This window comes from Lepus europaeus, chromosome 10 (assembly GCF_033115175.1).
Source record: "Lepus europaeus isolate LE1 chromosome 10, mLepTim1.pri, whole genome shotgun sequence".
Classification (NCBI taxonomy): Eukaryota; Metazoa; Chordata; class Mammalia; order Lagomorpha; family Leporidae; genus Lepus; species Lepus europaeus.
In genome coordinates, this window is record NC_084836.1 from 16,963,990 (window position 1) to 16,985,896 (window position 21,907).

At 45.2% G+C, this 21,907-nt stretch overlaps 2 protein-coding genes across 3 annotated transcripts in view; one reads left to right on the plus strand and one right to left on the minus strand.

Annotated features, from left to right (window-relative positions):
• The window catches only part of GLT8D2 (glycosyltransferase 8 domain containing 2), a 38,552-nt gene extending 37,514 nt beyond the window's left edge, over window positions 1-1,038 (plus strand). Inside the window, exon 10 of the mRNA XM_062203014.1 lies at window positions 277-1,038. Within this exon, the coding sequence (XP_062058998.1) occupies window positions 277-446 (170 nt within the window). The 3' untranslated portion in view covers window positions 447-1,038. The remainder of the gene's footprint in view (window positions 1-276) is intronic.
• Window positions 1,039-1,087: 49 nt separating this feature from the next.
• TDG (thymine DNA glycosylase) lies at window positions 1,088-21,204 on the minus strand. Of its 2 annotated transcripts, none has more exons than XM_062203013.1 (10): window positions 21,038-21,204; window positions 14,216-14,358; window positions 10,608-10,849; window positions 9,406-9,475; window positions 6,584-6,719; window positions 6,310-6,392; window positions 6,135-6,229; window positions 3,803-3,974; window positions 3,278-3,403; window positions 1,088-1,445 (listed from the first exon to the last, which is right to left on the minus strand). In XM_062203013.1, the coding sequence occupies exons 1-10, from the start codon at window positions 21,058-21,060 to the stop codon at window positions 1,441-1,443; spliced, it is 1,095 nt and encodes a 364-aa protein (XP_062058997.1). In that variant the 5' UTR covers window positions 21,061-21,204; the 3' UTR covers window positions 1,088-1,440. The 2 variants fall into 2 exon arrangements, with proteins under 2 accessions (XP_062058997.1, XP_062058996.1); XM_062203012.1 differs by having other exon boundaries at window positions 1,090-2,947.
• Between the last annotated feature and the right edge of the window lie 703 nt (window positions 21,205-21,907).

Sequence of the window (21,907 nt, forward strand, 5' to 3'; positions counted from 1 at the left end):
TATGAAAAAAACTGCGTGACTTTCAAAACTTTTTGTGCCACAATACGCTTATCTTTTAATTCCATTTTCCACGCAGTTTTTGAAATGGGCTTGTATGTTCAGGTATGCATGAACATTACTAAGGTCACAGTGGCTGTTTTAGAGGTTTGGGGTGGGTGGAAAATTCTTCACAGCTTAATCCTTTCATTGCTTTTTAAATCATGAATTTATATTCAGTGTTACTAGGCAGATTTTATTCTCTAACAAGTCTACTATTTCCCTCTGCACACAACAAAGGCTGGAATCCGGATGCCAGATATTCGGAGCACTTTCTGCAGGAAGCTAAACTGCTGCACTGGAATGGAAGGCATAAACCCTGGGACTTTCCGAGCGTTCACAACGACTTATGGGAAAGCTGGTTTGTCCCTGATCCTGCAGGGGTCTTTAAGCTCCATCACAATAGCTGACAGAACTCAACATTTTAAATACTCCCTACGGAAAAAGGTGCAACTGTCCCTTTGTAGCCTTGCAGCACGTTGTTCTTGAGGAGCAATACCTTTGACATGTACAATCCACGACACGAGAACCAGAAACTTCTCTGTGCAGATTGGACCTCGGACCAGACGGGCACGGACGTGTTTCCTTAAGCCCAAGTGATAATCGTGGAGGCCATGATTCCGTGAGTGAAGCATGTTGCTGGAAAGAAAGAAACCCAGCCGGCTATGGGCAATCAAGGTGCTTCACACTGAATGGCACTTACAGCCACAAATTCAGCATTTTCTAAATGTATTTTTTACATGCAGGTATTTTTTAACAGGTTCCCAATCTTGTCTTTTATAGCACCGTTGCATTTAAAACATGGAGGCCTGAAGAAATAAAATTGTTATCAATTTTTAAAATTTTTCATCATGTATATATTCTGAGTGCTAAATACTAGATGGTGAACTGGTGCAGGTTTGAAGGGGGAAGGAATACCATTGATTCTGGCCAGAAAAAAGCTCGAAGCCCAAGGGTAATCACTCTTAAAAATTTCTTTTTTTTTTTTTATTGTAAAGACCATCAGACTGTCAGATGAATTTCAAAATCTTTCCATATTATTTAATGAAAAAGTCTCATACTGTCATGTACAGCATATACCAACATTTATTATGTATCTGTCAAATTCAATGTAAAACACCATTATTGTAGGCTTGGAAAATCTTCACACCCATTATCTAGTGGGCATCTGTCATAATTTAAAAGGTATTTTCTCCAGTCAAATAAAAAAATCTATTGTAAAGCTACAATAGTTATTTCCTACAGCCATACCTAGTTACATGCTTTACATAGTCCCATGAAAAAATAATTCCATTGCTCCTAATCCCTGATGCAAGGCACTTCAGAGCACCCGCAGACGACGGCCATGTAAACAGCAGTACAGTACATCATTAAATAACACGAATGACTTCCACACAGCTTGACCTAGACTTCAGGAAAAATAAAACCATCATTACCACAGCTAAAAAGCATACTAAGAGTCACAAGAATTTGTTTCTCTTATTACAAAGAGAAGAACAAGACATACCACCTCTCGGGGGAAAGAGGAACCTTGTAAATATTTCATATTGAAAATGAGCATGCTCCCTGGGTATGTACGGAACTGGAGTATTCAGGAGTGAGTAGGAGTCAATGCAAATGGCCATTTCTGAATACCCAGCTTCAACGTCTACCAGACTAGGGGTCTGGACTATTTGTAGCACCATGGGAAAGGCATCAGAAAATCACAAAGGTACAGATTTCAAACCAATCTTCCCACGAGATTCACTTAGTCCATAGCAACTAAGTAACAGCAATGATGCAGAGAAAGGATTTTTAAAATTATTGGCTTACTAGATTTACCTGGCAAGAAAGGTTCTGCATTATTTATTTTGGTACATCTCATGTACAGAAAGCACCGGTTTAAGTAAGATTATCAAACCCCTCCAGCCATCTTTTGCTCAGCCTGAAAATTCATTTCTTACCCCTTTCCATGTCACCAACCTTAAAATCAAGGCTAAAATTACAATGGTGATAAATACTGACAGAGAAATTCAGTTCCTTCCCTATCAAATTTATCTCTCAAGTAAAACACAGCTAAGTGACAAAATGTCAGAGTTCTGCTGCACTCTCTGGAACCTACCGCTCCAGTGGAGAGCTTCTGCCTCCTGGAGGATTAGCACACAGGGGCCAGGAGGCCAAAGCCAGGGAAGGAGGTTGGGCCAGCCCTGCCATAGCAAGGCCACACTCCATATTTCTACTGCTAAGTAACTCTCAACACCACTCCTAACATGAAGAGGTCTGAGCTGAGAGCAACTTAGGCAGCTCTGGGGTGACCCTCAGTAACCACCAAATGCTAACAAATGGGGCTCCACTGAGGGCTAACTTCATATGTGAAAATCAACATATTTGTTCCTTACCTGTGCTAATTCTTATCATGAGCACACCCTCCTTAGGCATAAAAGGAGTAATAGTCTGCCTAGGTTTATGCACAGTTAAGGATCAACTATAAATATTCAGACTGCTGTATTCTAAAATTATAGATCAAAAGTGACTCCCAAAAGAAAATCAATTTCTTCACACATGAAATATATAAAAAGCTGGAATGATGGTTAATTCACATACAAAATCACATACAAAAAAACCCTACTTTTCCTTCCAAATTACTTAGGTTCATACAGTTGATTCTCTCACACAACTGTTCTACACTAATGACATGGCTAGAGTAAACTACTACTAAAATACTCAGTTAGCACGCTGAGGTCCCGTATCTGGACAACTGCATTAAAACTGCAGCATTCCCGTGGAGCTGAACAGCATTCTTAGACACCCTGCTCCTGCGCTCCACAGTGATTGTTCAGGGGAGGAATCTGGTCTGTAAACGGCTGGGCCATCCACTGCCCATCTGGAATGTCACTGAGAGCTGATTCTCTTAACTCCGCACTGTCCGCAGCTAGGAGAAGGGAAACAACGTCAGGGGATTCTGCCTAGTCTACTTAGAAGTTTTCAAATGATCTAGTCAGGAGGTTTAAAAGGGAATTATTATTAAACTAGTTAAAGGAGGAAAATGCAACTAAGATGCTTTAAAGGAGATGAGTTGTAAGGTCCATGTAAACATCAAATACCACCAACTTTTCACCGTCACTAAGTAACATTTTGTATATTGCCATTCCCACTCGTCAGTACTTTACTCTCATTCTGTAAAATCTGCCTCTTGCCCCCCGTCCCTGAATCCTGACAGGACCAGTCTCTGGAAGCGGCACTCATGGGGGAGGGAACATACCTAGCCCATTAGACGAGAAGCTGCAAGGTTCACTATTGCACGGGTTGTCACTGTAAGCACCACCGTAGGCTGCTTCATAACCAGGATCATATTTTTCTTCCTTAACAGCCATCTTCTTTGCATCCTCTGTGACAGAGATAAAAAGAATTTAAAATGGATTTTGTACAACAATTTTGAAGGCAGCTTTGTTGAGAAATCATGAGCAATTCTTTCTTTAAATGTTCATGAAAGCTGAAATATATCTTTTGCAGTCCTCTTTTAAACTCTTTGTAGCGTATACCAGATGAACTCATAAGGATTATAGAAGCTTACTACACTTAATTTTAGGCACAATGTGATGTTTCCTATATCCTCAGGGTATGCAGATGGAGAACCTTGGTAAGAGACTTGCAACAGTGACTAATGGCTATTATCAGAGCCCTCTGGCTGCAAGTACAATTTTTTTCTTTTCTTTTCCTGTTTCTGTATCCACAACCTATTTTCTGTAATGTATATAAATGAATGAAAGGAATAACAGTAGCATACCTTGGGCAAGCTGTAAGTCAAATGTGTACCGCACTTCTTGAACGTCTGTGTTTCGTTCAATGCCTTTCAACTGATCTCTTAAGTCCTTCAACTTAATGTAGTAATGAACTTTGTCCTGAGCTCGAGGAAACTGAGCACACCTTGCACTGGATGATGGCATCACATAGCAGAGCTGGAATCACAGGTTTTAGTTTCAGAGATGTTACAGTTCTACTGAATCAACTCGTACTGACATTATACAATTTATCTTAGAATTACTAACTTAATACCTAACCACATACATATATTGTATGCAACATCAATAAAAGTAGTTGTGCTTAAGTTCACATCTGTAGTATTTATTTCAAAGTCAATAAATAAAACATAAACAGCCTTCTTCCTCCAACATCCATCTATCAGTAAAGTCTTTTTAATAGAAATGCATGATTCATGGTTCATAATTCAAAAGACACAGAAGGGCATGGGAGTGTATAATGAAGGCTTCCCTGCCGGCTCTGTCTTTACCCAGTTCCCTCACCCAAGGGCAAACAATGTTGCTAGTTCCAGAGATGCCATAAACATACAATCCAATGTGTCTAGATATACTCGCCCCCTTTAAAAAATATACAAATGTTAACATGCTCTACTTCCTGTCCTGCACTCAATAATTACAATCAGAGTAAAAAAAGAACTTCCTTTTTTTTATAATTGTGTAGTACTTTATAATCTATTCAACCAGAGCCCAACTGGGGACATTTAGGCTGTTTCTAATTTTTTGCTATTATAAGCTGTAGCCAAAAAAAAAAAAAAAAACCTTTGTACATATTTGAATGTTTGAGTATATCCAATAAATTCCTGGAAGTGCAATGGCTACAAAGAAAGACAGCTGCATTTATCAGCTTGGTGATGGTGACAAACTGTCTTTAAAAGCACCTGTGAGAGGCTGATAGGATATGCATGTTCACATAATTTTTAAATTGGCCTCCATATCATGTTTTACAGGAAAAACACATTACTGGTTTTGCTTATGTATGTGTAGAAAATGGTGATTCATAAAGCTATGTAGTATGAATATTACTGGATTTTGTAATAACATTTTCCAATCTAAAGATATTCTTCTATTAAAATGATTCAGAAGCTTAAAAAAAGATAGGTCTTTTTGTTGTTTCACAGTTAAATCACTAATAAATCAGTAACTTTAACATTTCATGATAAAGACTAAGTTTTAAAAGATAAATGCAGGGGCTGGCACTGTGGTGTAGCAGGTAAAGCCACAGAGCCCACAGTCCTGGCGTCCCATATGGGGACCAGTTTGAGTCCCAGCTGCTCTGCTTCTGATCCAGCTCTCTGCTGTGGCCTGGGAAAGCAGTGGAAGATGGCCCAGGTCCTTGGGCCCCTGCTCCCATGTGAGAAACCCGAAGAAGCTCCTGGCTTCTGGCTTTGGCCTAGCCCAGTCCTGGCCTTTATGGCCATTTGGGGAGTAAACCAGCAGATGGAAGACCTCTCTCTCTGCCTCTATCTCTCTAACTCTGCCTTTCAAATAAATAAATCTTTAAAAAAAAAAAAAGAAATTAGAGTTGGGAAATATTGCTATTTCTGAATGCTTGGCTGGGCTGTATTTATATGGCTCTAAAATGAATATACAAATAGGACCTGTGGTTTTACTCATCAGAGTCACGTTTGTTTCATAACTGGGTCCAAGGGCTAACTCAATTGCATTTGATAAGCATACACCGTTAAATATATTTTATTCCTGATTTTTTTTATAAAGATTTATTTATTTGAAAGTCAGAGTTACACAGAGAGAGGAGAAGCAGAGAGAGAGGTCTTCCGTCTGATGGTTCACTTCAGATGGCTGCAATGGCCAGAGCTGCGCCGATCCCAAGCCAGGGGCCAGGAGCTTCTTCTGGGTCTCCCACTTGGGTGCAGGGGCCCAAGGACTTGGGCCATCTTCCACTGCTATCCCAGGCCACACTAGAGAGCTGGATTGGAAGAGGAGCAGCTGGGACTAGAACCGGTGCCCATATGGGATGCCGGCACTTCAGGCCAGGGCGTTAACCTGCTGCATCACAGCGCTGGCCCCTAGGTATATTTTAAATGCAGTACATGAGCCAGTTCCTCTTAATAATTTAGGTGGATAACATCATTAACACATTTAGTTGATATATATGTCTCTAATAAGATCCTAACAGTTTCTGAATTACTTTACAACTATTAGTTCAAGTTGATATATGTATAGATATTATTCAACAAAATACAGTGTGCTTTTTTTCGTGGCATAAACCACAATGGATAGGGAATACCAAGGGAGAGAGACAGTATTTCACCTCCAGCTGCCATTTTAAGGACTTACAGTTTCTGTGTCTGGAATCTTGTGGGGTTGAAGCCCAAATTCCAAGTTCTTAACCTTAATTCCAAAAACTTCTTTACTAAAAATTTCATAAATACCTAAAATGAAATACAAACATATTTACAGCGTCTATAACATTAGCAAAGAAGAAAAGATAAAATTTAAAAGTAAATCTTACATTTTCCATTAAACACTGCTATTCGTGGCTGATATTTCTGTAATTTCTGGACTAGAATACGTCCTCCTTCACGAAATTCTTTACTAAAATTGAATTAAGAAGTAGTCAAAAACAAACGTGACAACATTTATAATACGCTAAATTCAGGCAGTTTTCAATAAAAGATCACACCATATAGTCACTGAGCTCAGCTTGAAGTGGATGTGAATGATGTTCTCAGGGCCTGTGAGTGCAGCAGGTTCAAGGTTCCGACTCCCCAGTGCTACGTCATTACCTGGAAAGATCCTTGCTTCCCGGCGTCGTCCTCTCCACCATATTGGTAAATCCAATGCCATACTTCCCAGGTAAAGTGTGATCGTCCATGTGGTTCAGCTGGACCTCACTCAGCCCTGACATGAACAGACACTTCCCTGCGAAAAAGACAGTTCAGCTTATTTCTGCAGAAGGTCAAAGGCTTTTGCCCAAAGAAATGGTGTGATAATCTAGGTTCTATTCTTGAAATTAAAAAAAAAGATTGAGAATATTAAAAAATGGTAACATAGCTCAAACACCATATTGAGCAATTACTATGTGTGGGGTCAATCCTTGGCATGGATTAGCTCATTTAATCACCGTAATTACTTTATGAGATAAAATTATAATCTCCTTTTCTGTCTGAGAAGACACAGCTACTAGTGTAGGAAACTTTGAAACTATTTTCCTTTCCAATAATTGCTGTTAACATCACCTGCTCACAGATAAACATACACTAATAACAACAAACACCTTGACAGTTAAGAAAATGCAGAATTCAGAATGTACCAGAAAGTTTTTTTTTTTTTTTTTTTTAAGATTTATTTATTTGAAAAGCCTAGTGACACAGAACAGAGAGAGGGGAATCTGCATCCACTGGTTCACTTCCCAAATGACTGCTGGACCAAGCCAAAGCCAGGAGCCAGAAACTCCAACCAGGTCTCTCAGATGGGTGGGGCAGGGGCCTAAGGACTCAGGTTATCTTCCAGTGCTGTCCCAGGCACCTTAGTAGAGACCTGGATCAGAACTGGGAGTTGAACTCATGCCCAGTTAGGATGGTGGTATCGTAGGTGGTGGCATAACCTGCTGTGCCACAACAGTGGCTCTACCAGATACTTTCAAAAAGCAAATGAAGAAAAAATTTTGTTAGTTCTAAAAATCTGTTACTGTCACTTGCTCTAAATGCATTTAATGTTACTCTTGGGACTGGTGTTATAGCACGGGGGTTATGCTGCTGCCTGCAGCACGAGCATCCCATATGGGTGTCGATCAAGTCCTGGCTGCTCCACGGTCAATCCATGGCCTGGGAAAAGCAAAAGAAGGTGGATCAAGTACTTTGGTCCCTGTCACTCACATGGTGGACCAGGAAGAAGCTCCTGGCTCTGGCCTGGCCTAGATGTGGCCATTTGGGAAGTGAACCAGCAGATGGAGCATCTTTCTGTTTGTCTCTCCTTCTCTCTAACTCTGCATTTCAAACAAATAAATAAAATCTTAAAATAATTAAAAAATAAAAAGAGAATGTCACTCTTAACTAATGTTGGGGCTAGCGCTATGGCATAGTAGACTAAACTGTTGCCTGTGGTGCTGGCATCCCATATGGATGCTGATTCATATCCCGTCTGCTCCGCTTCCTATCCAGCTCTCTGCTATGGCTTGGGAAAGCAGCAAAAGATGTCCCAAGTACTTGGGCCTTTGTACCATGTGGGAGACATGGAAAAAGCTCCTGAGTCCTGGCCTGGGATCAGCCAGCTCCCACTGCAGCCATTTGGGGAGCAAACCAGCAGATGGAAGACCTTTCTCTCTGCTTTTCCTTCTCTCTGTAACTCTACCTCTCAAATAAATAAATAAAACCTTAAATAAATCAACTAATGTTTCCTAAGGGCTTACCGCATGCACTATTCTACTAGGCTGTGTTAATTAAGGTGGTTTATATATAAGGGGTGGGTTTTGTGGCACAGCAGGTTAAGCCATCACTTGGCACACCAGCATCCCATGTTGAAGTGCCAGTTTGAATCCTGACTACTCATCTGAGCCAGCTCCCTGCTAATGTGCTTGGGAAGGTAGTGGATGATGGCTCAAGTACCTGAGTTTGTGCCACCCATGTGGGGAGACCCTGATGGAGTTCCTGATTCCTGGATCCAGCCTAGCCCAGCCCTGGCTGTTGTGGCCATATGCAGAGTGAACCAGAGGATGGATGAACTCTCTCTCTCTCTGCCGTTTAAATAAATAACTTTTTTTAAAGATAGTTTATATGTAATTTATGGTTTTAAGGCTCATTCTAAAATTATGAGCATCTTAGGGCTGGTGTTTGGCACAGGATTTAAGACATCACTTGGGATACCTGCATCCTATATCAGAATGCTCAGCTGCAAGTTCTGGCTCTCCTCTCAATTCTACTTCCTGCTAATGTGCACCCTGGGAGGCAGCAGGTTCAAGTACTTGGGACAGTGCCATACACATGGGAGACCCAGACTGAGTTCTAGGCTCTTGGCTTCAGCCTGACTCCCGGCACTGACCCGCTGCAGGCATCTGGGGAATGAAGCAGTGGATGAGAGATTTCTCTGTCTTCCAAGTAAATAATAAATAAATGTAAATGAACAGCATTTTTACTACTATTTTCTGCTAGTAGTATCTATACAGAATGTCTTCAATCACAGCATTTCACAACTATTACAACTCGATTGCCAGTGATCAATGTATTTCATTTCTCCTAGGGAATAAGACTTACAAAAATGTGGGTCAGTATTCTGTCTGCACAGCCATACAGAGGTACTACTGTTACCACGTTTATGGATAATAGTTTTAAAAAATCATTTTGAAGAGTAGTGACAATCATTGCAAACAATTCAACAGAGGAGAAAGTACTCTTTCTCATGTCCCTCCACTCTCATACCACATGTTAACCAAAATGCTAACAGTGGCACAGCACCTCAAAACCATGTTCCATGTACACTGTACACATATACATATACACATTCACATACACACAAAATGAAGGTATATTTACATATAAAGGCTTTAAAAACACACAGTTGGTTAAAGAAAAAGTCTATGAACAAAGATATCTAATTAAAAATTACTTACAAAAATGGTTTCCAGGTCCAGGATAATGATGTCCTTTGTAAGCAGCCATTAGTCCTGGATTTATGCCAATCTAGCAAACAAAATAATTACACTTTTTAGTCTTAGAAACTAGAATTTTAAGACTTAGGGCTTCTATGGAGGAGTGGTGGGCAAAACTGAACTGATTAAGATATAAACTTCATACAGCATCATAGGTGGTATCATTTGTCAGTTACTACTCTCGATCGACATGGGAGAAACAGACTACCTTTATTAAAGATCTGCTGTTGTTCAGAAAAACCTCATGACACCCTGTCTGTGACCCTCACCAACTTCAGTCCGGAGAGGAAAGATCTTGAAACAATCAATCAATCTGAGCCCCTGCCCAGCCACCACAAGTTTTGCTCTCAATTCTTGCAAATAACATGCTGTATGTCAGCTACAGCTATTCACATGTTGATGGTTCTCACAGTTACACACACAAAAACAAGCTGAATATCGGTGCAGCCATTAGGGAGAACTCTCAGCGCTCATGGAATCCAAGTGACCCACAGGGGTCCTTCCATTTAACTGCTGCCCTGTGAGGGAGGGATTATTATTAACCCTGTCTGTAACGAGGGAAACAGTAAACAAGAAGGTGAAGGCCCAAGGTCACATCTTGTGACCTCAGAGAGTTCCAATCTGGAATTGCCCTCATTTTTAAAAAAAAATTTTTTTTTAATTTTTGACAGGCAGAGTGGACAGTGAGAGAGAGAGAGACAGAGAGAAAGGTCATCCTTTGCCATTGGTTCACCGTCCAATGGCCGCCGCGGCCGGTGTGCTGCGGCCGGCGCACCGCGCTGATCCAAAGGTAGGAGCCAGGTGCTTATCCTGGTCTCCCATGCGGGTGCAGGGCCCAAGCACTTGGGCCATCCTCCACTGCACTCCCGGGCCACAGAAGAGAGCTGGCCTGGAAGAGGGGCAACCGGGACAGAATCCGGTGCCCTGACTGGGACTAGAACCCGGTGTGCTGGCGCCACAAGGCGGAGGATTAGCCTGTTGTGGGATTGCCCTCTTAAAACATTTTCATATTAACACAACCTCATGGAGATGGCACCATTTACCATCAAAAGGATTCTCAGAAATGGTTCTTTTTAAGCAAAATGCTGTCTGCGTGGACAACAGCTGAGTAGAGCTAATCCACTGATGTGTTTATAAAAGCAAATGAAGACAAAAATCCTTACAATTACAATGTCCAAGTTGAAGGTCAAAATATCAGGGAGAGTCTTGGTCAGAAGTTCGGCCTCTGACACGCCATTAAAACGGTCCACTTTCCTTTTCACCTTAAACGCATCTGTAATTTTTTCTTGCTTTTCCTTTGACTTGGCAGATTTGCCAGATTTTTTTGCCTCAGCAGGTTTTTTGGGTTCTGCTGGTTTTTTGGGTTCTGTTGCTCGAGTTTTTCTTTTTCTTCCTTTTGGAGCCTCTGAAACACAAGGATTTCTAGAATGTACACACAGATGATTGTAACCTAGAACCTTCAGCAGCTTTCTCAGAAGTTACCCTGTTGATACCTTCTTACTCACTCCCTAAAGCTTCTTAGAGTCACCCTTATGTTCTCACCACCTGTCTCCTCTGCAGCAACTTCCTCTTTTACTCTAGAGCTGGGCCTCTGTGGGCCCCAGCCCAGCCTCCCTTCCCCCATAGCTATTCGTGGAAAGAAACACCCATCACAATCAATATTACTCAGCATCTTGTTATCCCCAGGGATTCTAAAGGTAAATATAGGGGGCCAGTGCTGTGGTGCAGTGGGTAAAGCCACCATCTGCAGTGCTGGCATCCCATCTGGGCGCTGGTTCTAGTCCCAGGGGCTCCACTTCTGATCCAGCTCTCTGCTTATGGCCTGGGAAAGCAGTAGAAGATGGTCCAAGTCCTTGGGCCCCTGCACCCACATGGGAGACGTGGAAAGGCTCCTGGCTTAGGATCGGCACAGCTCGGGCCATTGTGGCCAACTGGGGAGTGAACCAGCAGAGGGAAGACCTCTCTCTTTTTCTGCCTCCACCTCTCTGTAACTCTGCCTTTCAAATAAATAGATATATCTTTAAAAAAATGTAAATATACCAATACTTAAGTTAAAACAGAGAGAAGGTTAAATAGAAAAAAATAGGAAAAGAAAGCCAAAACAGCTGAACTCAATCTCTGCGTAACTTCTAGTAGTAGAAAACCTCAAATGGCATGTGGCTTATGTCAGAGGTTACAAGGTACAGCCTGTTCCACAGGAAGTCAAATGGGAACTGAGAGGTGCTGAGGAAACCTCTGGGCTGCAGTATTTTTCTTTCTTTCTTTTTATTTTAAAGATTTATTTATTTATTTGAGAGGCAGAGTTACAGACAGAGAGAGAGAGAGACAGAGATGTCTTCCAACTGCTGGTTCATTCCCCAAATGGCCGCAATGGTCGGAGGTGTGCCGATCCGAAGCCAGGAGCCTGGAGCTTCTTCCAAGTCTCCCACGCGGGTGCAGGGGCCCAAAGACTTGGGCCATCTTCTGCTTTCCCAGGCCATAGCAGAGAGCTGGATCAGAAGAGGAGGAGCCGGGATACAAACTGGTGCCCATAAGGGATGCCAGCACTGCAGGCGGAGGATGAGACCACCATTCCACAGCACAGGCCCCTGCAGTATTTTTCAAAAGGCAAGACCAGGGATGTGATCTCAGGACCTAAAGCACACTTATCTGAGCCTCTGCTCTACAGATGCTCTAGGCTCGGTGATTTTCTGTGGTAAGAGCTGTCCTACACATTACAGAATGTTTAGCAGCATCTGTGGTCTCTACCCACTAGATGTCAGCAGCATCCTGCCAGTCACGCCACTCCAGTACCCCCTTGGAGGACAAACTCACCCTTGGCTGAGAACCAGTGACCTACAGCTACCCAGCAGGAAGCCTCGGTTCTCTCACTCTCAGTTCGGTAACACTGTCCTCACTTCCTGGGCACTACCCCTCTCTGCTCCTATTTGGCAATTCCCTAGCCGAGCCTGGCATGATCAGGGGAGCTTCTCTCTCTTTTGCTTCTCACTGCTGTAGCCACTCCCTAAGCCAAGGGACCCACCACACTAGCTTGCAGCTGGGGAAATCCTGGTGCTCCCTGCCCAGAAACATGGTAGAGACAAGGGCAGGAGGGATCTCCAACACAATGGAGGTGGATGTGCTCCTGCAATCATAAACCCAAACTCTGAGCTCATTCAAATACCGCAACAACAGAGAAAACGGTTACCCTCTCTCCACCTCCATTTCCTCAAAATCTATTCACCTCCTCTTCCAATTCTGTGTCTTGGTGACTGGTACTTCCTTCAGCCAACTGCCTGTGCCAGAAACATGGGAGTTTCCTGGAGTCTGAGTTTGCCTCCCAGGAGTGTCTGTTGGAAGGCTTGTCCCTAGGATGGCAGTTGGGAGGTGATATGGACCCTTTAAGAGGTGTGGTCTTGGCCGGCACTGTGGCACAGCAGGTTAAGCTGCTGCCGGCAATGCTGGCAAATATGAGCGCCAGTTCAAGTTCTGGATGCTCCACTTTGATCCAGCTTCCTGCTAACGCACCTGGGGAAACTAGCAGAAGATGGCCCAAATACCTGGGCCCCTGCACCCACATGGGAGGTCTGGATGAAACTCCTGGCTTCAGCCTTGCCCAGCCCTGGCCACTGTGGCCATCTGGGGAGTGAAGCAGTGGATGGAAGCTCTCTCTGCCTCTCCCCCTCTTTCTCTCCATAACTCTTTCAAATAAATAGATCTTAAAAAAAAAAAAAAAAGAGGTGGGGTCTAGTGGGAGGCCCACTGGTTAATCGAAGAGATTTTAGGCCACCAGCCCCTCGCTGGCCTCCCCCTTGAGGAAGGGATCTCTCCATTGTGAAGCCATCCCTGAGGAGGCCTTCTGCTGAGCTAACGCTGGTGCCACGCCGCTGAACCTCCACAGCTGTGAGCTACATAAACCTCCTGTCTGCATGCGTGGGCCAGCCTCGGGTATTTCATTCTAGTAAAGTAAAACAGACAAACACACTTCCTCTTCTCCCTCATCCTCCACGTGAACTCCGTGAGTCAGTCAGGCAGTTCTACCCCTTGGGTATCTCTCAGCTCTCTCTCCGTTCCTTCAGGGCCTCCTCACTTCTCCCCCAGATCACTCAGTCTCTAAGCCACTCGTGCCTCCCAATTCTGCCTTCCTCTCTACCAGCCAATCTCCCCTCTAATATTTTCAGACGTACTTTCAAAATGCCCACTATTTAAGCCATCCCTTTGCTGACATTCTCTCAACAGCTCCCTGCTGCCTTCAGGATAGAAGATACATTCTTTAGGATAAAAGCAGGCCCCGCTGCCCCCACCGCGCCCCATCCCTCCTCATTTCCTTGCTGCACCTTGGACTGCAATGACAGAGAATCACTCCATCTCCACTCTGTGTCATACCCATCCTTCCCCTTGTTTGTGCCCTGGCAACCTGGAATGTTCCCCACTGTGTCCCGCACAAGGACGGAGTCTCCTCACCCTTGCAGGTGCAGAGCTCTGGTGCTATTTCTCTGCTCTGGGAAACCGCCTACGTTCTCAGCCCAAGGTAAGTGCCAACTACAGGAGGCCCAGAACACCCATCCTGTGGCCCCCTTCACTACCCCGTGTGCTGAGGGGCAACACAGTTACTCACTGCCTTTCTCTTCCAGACTGTGAGAGAGCTGAGGGCAAGATCCACGTCCTTTTATTACCCAGAACCTATCCCTGTGCTTAGCACACACAAACACTTAATTCATCGCTAAACCCGTCCTGAAGTCAGGCGGCTGATCCAGTACCCAATGCTGTGAACTACCGTGGGGAATGCTACCTTGTACAGGTTCCTCAGCAGGAGCTGGGGCTGCGACTTCTGCTGGCATTTGCTGTTCGTTCATAACTGGCATATCGGGAGCCTCGGCCATCATTTGTTGAAAGGGAAACGTATAAAAAGCTTGAGCCTGCTGAAGGGAACAGCTGAAAGAACAATTGGTAGACGATATAAGCATAATAAAATTACCCAAGTTCAAATGATCAGCTGCAAAGAAGCTCTTTAGGATCCATGCATCTGGCAACCAGATTGTGGAATATATTTAGCTAACTGAGGAAGAGAGACAGGAGGAAGATCTAAGCCCATCTGTGCACACCCAGCCAACCTTTCCTGAGTGTTCACCCAAATAACAGTAACTCTCACGCAACATAATGACAGGTGTGTCACCAATAAAACATCCCCGTCTTGGCAAGTCAGCCTGTACTTTCTATGAGAGCGTGGGAATTTTCTAATAGCCAGACTGGAAAGGCTCTTTAAATCACACAGGATCATAACGTCCACAAACACAATCTGTATCCCCACTTTAACTAATTAATCATCTTGTCACAAAGATCTTCTTCCATTCAACTTCTGTTTTTTTTTTTTTTTTGCTTATTTATCTGTTAATGTATTTATCCATTAAGATTTGTTTTTGCAACATTTTTGCCACTAAATGGAAATCAGAAGTAGATACGCTGTAAACATCTATTAAAATTATTAAGCAAAAAAAATCCTCTAAACTTCTTTTCTGAACATGATTTAAACTTCCTTCAAAATACTCTGTCAAAGTAAACAGTACAGTACTTCAAAGCAAATAATTAAAAATAAAAATCTTTCTGATGACCTTTGACCTGTCACAAACTATTAACAGGGATGTGGTGAAACTTAAGCTACAGACAATGCCAAAGAATGCCATTAAATACACAGGAGACAGAAAAATGCTGGGAAACAAAATGGGAAAGTGTGGTTTACTACTTGCAGAGAGAATGTTTTCTATGTCAAGATACTCTATCAATTGTCTTTGTGACACTGGATAAAAGAGAATGCAGAGGTCAGAAAACAAATTAAAAAGACAAATAAGTATGCTTTATTTCTTTTCATTTATTTGAAAGGCAGAGAAAGAAAGAGAGGGAGGGAGGAGGGAAGGTGGGAGGTAGGAAGGGAAAACCACGTCAGACTGCACAGGCACTAGCTCCCAGTCTGCTGGCTCACCCCTCCAGAAGCCCACAGCAGCCAGGGCTGGGCCAGGTGGAAGCCTGGACCCAGGAACGCAATCAGAGTCTCCCACATGGGTGGCAGGAACCCAAGTTCTTAAGCCCTCACCTGTTGACTCCTAGGGCACACATGTGCAGGAAACTCGAATTGGGAGCGCAGTTGGGACTGGAACCAGGCACTCTGGGAAGCAAGTCTGGCCTAGTAGGTTTCCAAGGAGTGAATGCTGTAGTGTGTGAATCCTATTTCAATAAAATGATAAAGCAAGTAATAGGCAAATAGGTAAAGCCATTGCCTGTGATGCCAGCATCCCACATGGGCACTGGTTCACATCCCTGCTGCTCCACTTCCAATCAGCTCCCTACTAATGTGCCTGGAAAGCAACAGAGGATGGCCCAAGTGTTTGGGCCCCTGTAATCATGTGGGAGACTCAGAAGAAGCTCCTGGCTTTGGCCTGGCTCATCACAGGCCACTGCGGCCATTTGGGGAGTGACCCAGCGGATGGAAGATCTCTTTCTTTTTCTTCCTCTTTCTCTCTTCCTCTCGGTGTAACTCTTTCAAATAAATAAACCAGTCTTTAAAATATGAAATAGGAAAACTAAAACCAGATAAGCTTAATTGGCCTAAGGCACACAGGTTCATGACAAAGCTAGAATGCCAAATGAGTAAAGACAGGGGGTGGGGGGCCAATCCCACTGGGCAATCCACTTCAAGCTACCTTTAATGGTGAACTGGTAAAGAAAAGGTTCAGAATTACTGAGAGGGGCCAGTGTTTTGGTGGGGTAAAGCCCTGGCTGTTGCAGCTATCTGGGGAGTGAACCAGTGGATGGAAGATCTCTCCCTCTGTTGATCTACTGGTTCACTCCCCAAATCCAACAGCCATGGCTGGGCCAGGCTGAAGCCAACAGCAAGAACCTCACCCCGGTTCCCTACATGGGTGGCAGGGACCCAGGTACTTGAGCCATCACTGCTGCCTCCCAGGGTGCCCATTAGCTGGAAGCTGGAAGGGAAGCAGCAGCACTCTGCTGGGAATGTGGGTGTCCCACGTGGGAGCGTAACCGCCTGTGTCCAGTGCCAGCCATGATGTATATTTCAAAGCAGAAGAGAACAGAAGAGAGTACTGTAAATTATGTAGAAGGCCTGAACGTTAAAATGTAAAAATGAACAGAAGGGAATGTGCTTAGAACCTGGCACAAAGTAAGATGTCTTCCTTTTTCATACTTTTAATATTATTAGTAGTTCTTTTCAATAAATTATGAAAATAATTGCAGGCACAGGGGCCCAACCACTTGGGCCATCTTTCACCACTTCCCCAGGCCATAGTAGAGAGCTGGATTGCAAGAGGAGCAGCCGGGACTCGAACCAGCGCCCATAGGGATGCCAGCATTGCAGGTGGAGGCTTAGCTCACTACATCACAGTGCAGGCCCCAGCCTATCTTTGCAGCTCCCTAGCAGCCATAACAAAAGGAAGAGGATGGATTATAACCTTTTTAACACTTGGCAGAAAAAAGCATTCTGTCTACAGAAAAACCTTCATGAAACTGGGTGCCAGGAAACCAGAGGGATGGATAATTACATTTTCTATTATCTAGGATTAGCTGAATTTGTAAGCAGCATAGAGCTGTTTGTCTGGTAACTGCCATCTAACGGCCCACAACCTGCCAGTGCTTCTGTATAAGCCTCTACGAGGGGGGCAGCGGCAAAGAGCACTTGCCCAGCCCTGCCCCCTCTTTCAGCTTCTGTTCCTCACCAGGAAAATGACGGGTCAGTGTCAGTGATTTCTACATATGTGGAGCAAGTGCAGGGATCAGACTACACTTAAGAGATGTCTTATTTTCCATAACTCCAAGAAATCAAACCCGTTAGCTGGATTAATGTTTTCATTTGCCTTTGTCCACTTTTCTCCATCATCATTCGTGTCCACCCCCACTGTTCTGCAGGACATTTCTCTTCCTGCAGTTCATCGCTTCTCTCCTGGCCTCCACGTGTACCTTCCTTTCATGGAACTACATGGCTCACAGGACTGGTTTGGACAGGTGCCTGAAACAGATGAACTAATTTTCTAACAGTCTTTCTCAAAATGTACACATACACATCCAGAGTTGATTAACAAGACAAGCGGATTCAGATCTGTTGTGTTTCAGAAAACAAAATCTTTAATAAGTTTTCTCTAAAACTACCAACTGCAAGGGGTGGGCCCTGTGGCATAGTGGGCTAAGCTGCCTGCATCGTATACGGGAGTGCTGGTTTGAGGCTTGGCTGTTCTCCTTTTGATGCAGCTTCTTGCTAATGTCCTCGAAGGTAGCAGATGATGGCTCAAGTGCTTGGGCCCCTGACACCCACAAGCGAGACTCAGATGGAGATCCTGGATCCTGACTTCAGCATGGCCCAGCCCTGGCTGTTGGGGAGAGAACCAGTAGATGGAGGAGCTCGCTCTCTATCCTCTCACTGTCAATGCCTTTCACGCAAATGAAAATAAACATTTAAAATTACTGACTCCAACTTACTTAGTCTTCAGATATTTTACACTATTTTAAGTGTTTAAGTTTCTGTTTTCTGAATAAATATCATCTTCACTTAAACATGCATATGCAAAACTGAATACTTACAAAAGAATGATCAGTGCTAAACAATTCAAATGCTCACACTGCGTGAACTGCAATGGAACACCACCATAACCACCAGAACACTGTATTTCATATTGCTAACCGGAGGTGCGTGTATTACATGGGCACAGTCTACACTAGCAAATGTGAACATGATGACTTGAGCCAGCCGGAGCCCCCAGTTTCTTCATATGATACGAATGCATGTGTCTTTGCTCTCTGGTCTTTTTTTGTACCCAGAATCGAATAAAATACTCCAGATACAAGATCATCCGCCTGGGCAGGCCATCAATTCTCTCATCCTCATTTGGTTAGCTTTACTGGCACCCTCATTATGCTACTGATTCACACCGTGTTTATCAGCATGGACAACTGCTCTCCTATCACTGTTCTCTCGTCCCACACTTCATCATGGGTTTCCCGCACCAGAGACAGGACCGTGCCTCTTTCTGTAAAGATGACTCCCCATTCTAGCCTGCCGGAATCGGGATTCTGCCTCAACCTATCAGTTCAACAAACCCCGCCCAGAGTTGGCTCATTCAGATCTTATCAGCGTGCCACTGGCATCATGAAGTTGTTCAACTGTTGAAAAGAACGAAGCTGGAGACAGAGCCCCACGGCCTGTTGGGATGGACCTTTCTTTCGTCTTCCTTTGACTTTCCGGGCAGGAAATCGATATTTGATTTTGCTTAACTGGACTCACCATCCGTTCATCCTCATCCCACTCACAAAGAGAAGCAGTGCGGCAGTGCTGTTGACTAGGAAGGTGGACTTTGAAGCCAGACTGCCTAGACTCAGATTTCAGCTCTGCCAGCTGCTAGCTTTGCAGGCAAATTCGTTAACCTCTTTATCTCCCAGTTTCCACATCTGGGAACAACAGTACCCAACTCACTGGTATTGAGGATTAGTTAGTACACATAAAACACCCAAACAGTGCCTGGTATGCAGTCAGCTTGCCGCAACGGTAGAGACCAGGAGGTGCCTCCTGTCAGCATCCCCCTGATCCAGTCTACATAGGATTGGTCTTTGCTTTTTCTAAACACACACTGCAGCCTGGTATGCATTGGTCCCTTTTTAGAACATGCAGCAAAATCTGTTCAGAAACAATGTCCATGTGGGACACACCTGTTTACTTCCACACTTCAGATCCCTGGCCTGCTGTCTCTGAGTCCCCAGAGACTGCTGCAGTCTGGCCTTTCTCCCCAGGCCAGGACACACAGTTTCTGCAAAGGCAGCCTAACGTCTTCTCCAAGGGCCTCACTGCTCTCGAGTTTTACCTTTCTCTTACGAACACTGGTTCCGCCATTTCCAGCCCGACAATCATCTTCCTTGACATGGGAGATATGAAATCAAAACACAAACTAAGTATACTTTCTGTCATTCACTAACACCAAACTGATGGGCTGGGCAGAAAACCCCAACCTTGTCCTTCTCTTTGTCCACATCTAATACAATAGCCCTTCTTGGTTCATTTAACACTCCCAGAAATCTGGGTCTCAGCGAGGATTGATCTTTCCGTCTGTGTAACTCCTTGAAGTCTCTTTTGGTTTGGCATCCTACTTCCCGTCTTGGGTAAAAGTCCCTTTCCTGTGTGGAACGTCCTAGTCCCCTTACACAACTGCTCCTTTCCCCCTCTCTGATTGATTAGACTGTAGACGCCTTTGAAGACTCTTGACTACGTTCCATTTTGAGTCTATGTCCATGGAATATTTTCCTTTGAATGTTTTAAAAGTATTCTTCCAAACTAAAAAGTTTATTATATGCACATTCCATTCCTGGATCAGCCCAAAGTCAAGGATGGCAGAGAACCACTGTCTCAGGATGACCAAGGTCTGAGTCATTCCTGGATCCTGGAAGAGAAACTCCTTCGAATGTTACACTGAATTTTCTCATTTCCTAAAGGTGACAGCTTTGTAAGTCCAAACAAAAAATGCTCCAGAACAGCCCTATGGAGGAAATTAACACAAATCACAGCTTTGAGCTAAAGCGTGTACTTCAGTCCAACTATTTTGCTATTAAGACACAAAACAAGGCCTCATCATGTGTGATGGACTTGGTGGTAGGCTCAGCTCAGACTGGATTCTGCTCTTAAAAGGAGGATCACAAAGGTGAGAGATTTCCACAAGTTCTGGGAGTTCTCTTACTTGTCTTCAGGGAAAGAAGCAGAGTACAGCATTTGGCCCAAGAAGTCAGGATCGAGTACACACTTAATCAGCGTGTGTCTCCTTCCTAACTCTAAGACTGCTTATTTGGGTTACTTAAGTACCCACCTTCCACATGGCAGCCACCCACAGATTCCAGAGATCCTGATTTTACAGGCTTCAACAGGAGGCCCAAAGAACTGTGGCGTCTCGCCCAAGCTGAGTCAGGCTACTCCTCTTTAGGCCTAACAGTACGCTACTTCAATGTAAATCACTCTTTTTTTCTTTTTAAAGACCCGGAGACCTCATTTCTCATTCATCTTCCTGCTAGGAGTTCGAACCTCTAACTCTGTGCCTTTGCAAAACCCTCTCTGGACCTATCGAACGCCCGCAAGGGACACTTGACAGACTCAGGATCGTGCCAAGACCCCTGGACAGCTTTTGATTGCTACACAGAGTCCCACGGCAACAGTATCCACCCTTAATACCCCTTCCAGTGAGCTGCTGGGGAGGAAGCCACGGTCACTCTACTAACTCCACAATGAAAACTGCGGCTGATTAGGACACTCCCTCGTCACAGACTCTGCACGGTACTGGACGGTGGAGGAAAGAACCACCACCCCGACTGCGGCTGCCCGCTACCAGACGTCGAAGCCCCGGGGGTTACCAGCCGCCACCGACCCCGGCTCCAGGAGCACCAGGAGCCGCCCGAGCCCGGGACCGGCGCCGAGGGGCGGCGCAGGCCCGCGGTGCGCACGCGCAGCCCTGGCCTTTGTGCTCGGGCGGCCCGGGCAGCTCGAGACCCCAGCGTGCGCGCGCTCGCCCGCCGGCCGCCGCGAGGGGCGCGGGGAGCGCGGGGAGGGGCCGCGCCCCGCCCCCGGATTTACCTGCCCGCGTTCTCCGCTTCCATGCCCTGCGGCCGCCTGCGCGCGGCTCCTCCTGCCAGGCAAGCGGCCCGCTGGTCTCTGGGGTACGACGGGCTTCGCACCGCGGTACGATCCCAGAGACTTGGCCTCGATTGCTGGCAGGACCAGGACGGCGGCTGGCCTTAAGCTCCACCCCTACTTTTCTCCAGACCCCCTCCCCCCCGCAGATGTCCCCCTTCCGTGCGCCACTTCCGCCTTCTCAGATCCGGGTCCCACGCGTCGTGGCCACCACGTGATGCAGGACAGCCCAATCACGTGCGCTGCCCGTCGCGTCTGGCTACCCCGCTCCGCCGCTTGGCCTTTCGGGAAGGTGGAGGACGAAAAGCGGTTGAGGGGCTGCGCCCAGTGGCGTCAGCTTTCGTCTGTGCTGAGTTTTCGGGGTTGGGCGGTCGCGTGGGTGAAAGGGTGGGGTTCTCTGGCGGTGCTGTGGAGGTGTCAGCATTATCCAGACTTCGCCACCCCCAATTTTTGTCCCGATTAAGAAACAGTGCGTTGCACTGTCAGGTAACTAATGTGATAGGGGGAAAGGAAAAGGTTTTGGAATCGGAAAGCCTGGGCGTGGAGGCCGCTGTGCCGTCGTGAAACTGGAAACTGAGGGTGCTTGTACAGCTGGTGTGTCAAATATAAAACTGCACGGAGCGTTCTCGGCTTTAATGTGGATGTGCGAGATGGCGGCCTTTGAAGTCTGGAGTACTACGTGCCGTTCAGGCGTCGCCTGCCCCGGCCTCGGTCTCCGTGGTTCTTGCCCTGGTTTTTGTTTCATTGGTTGGCGGCCGTTCTCAATGCTGTTTGCACAAGGACTTCCTTCAGTAATTCCTAATGGAGATAGGC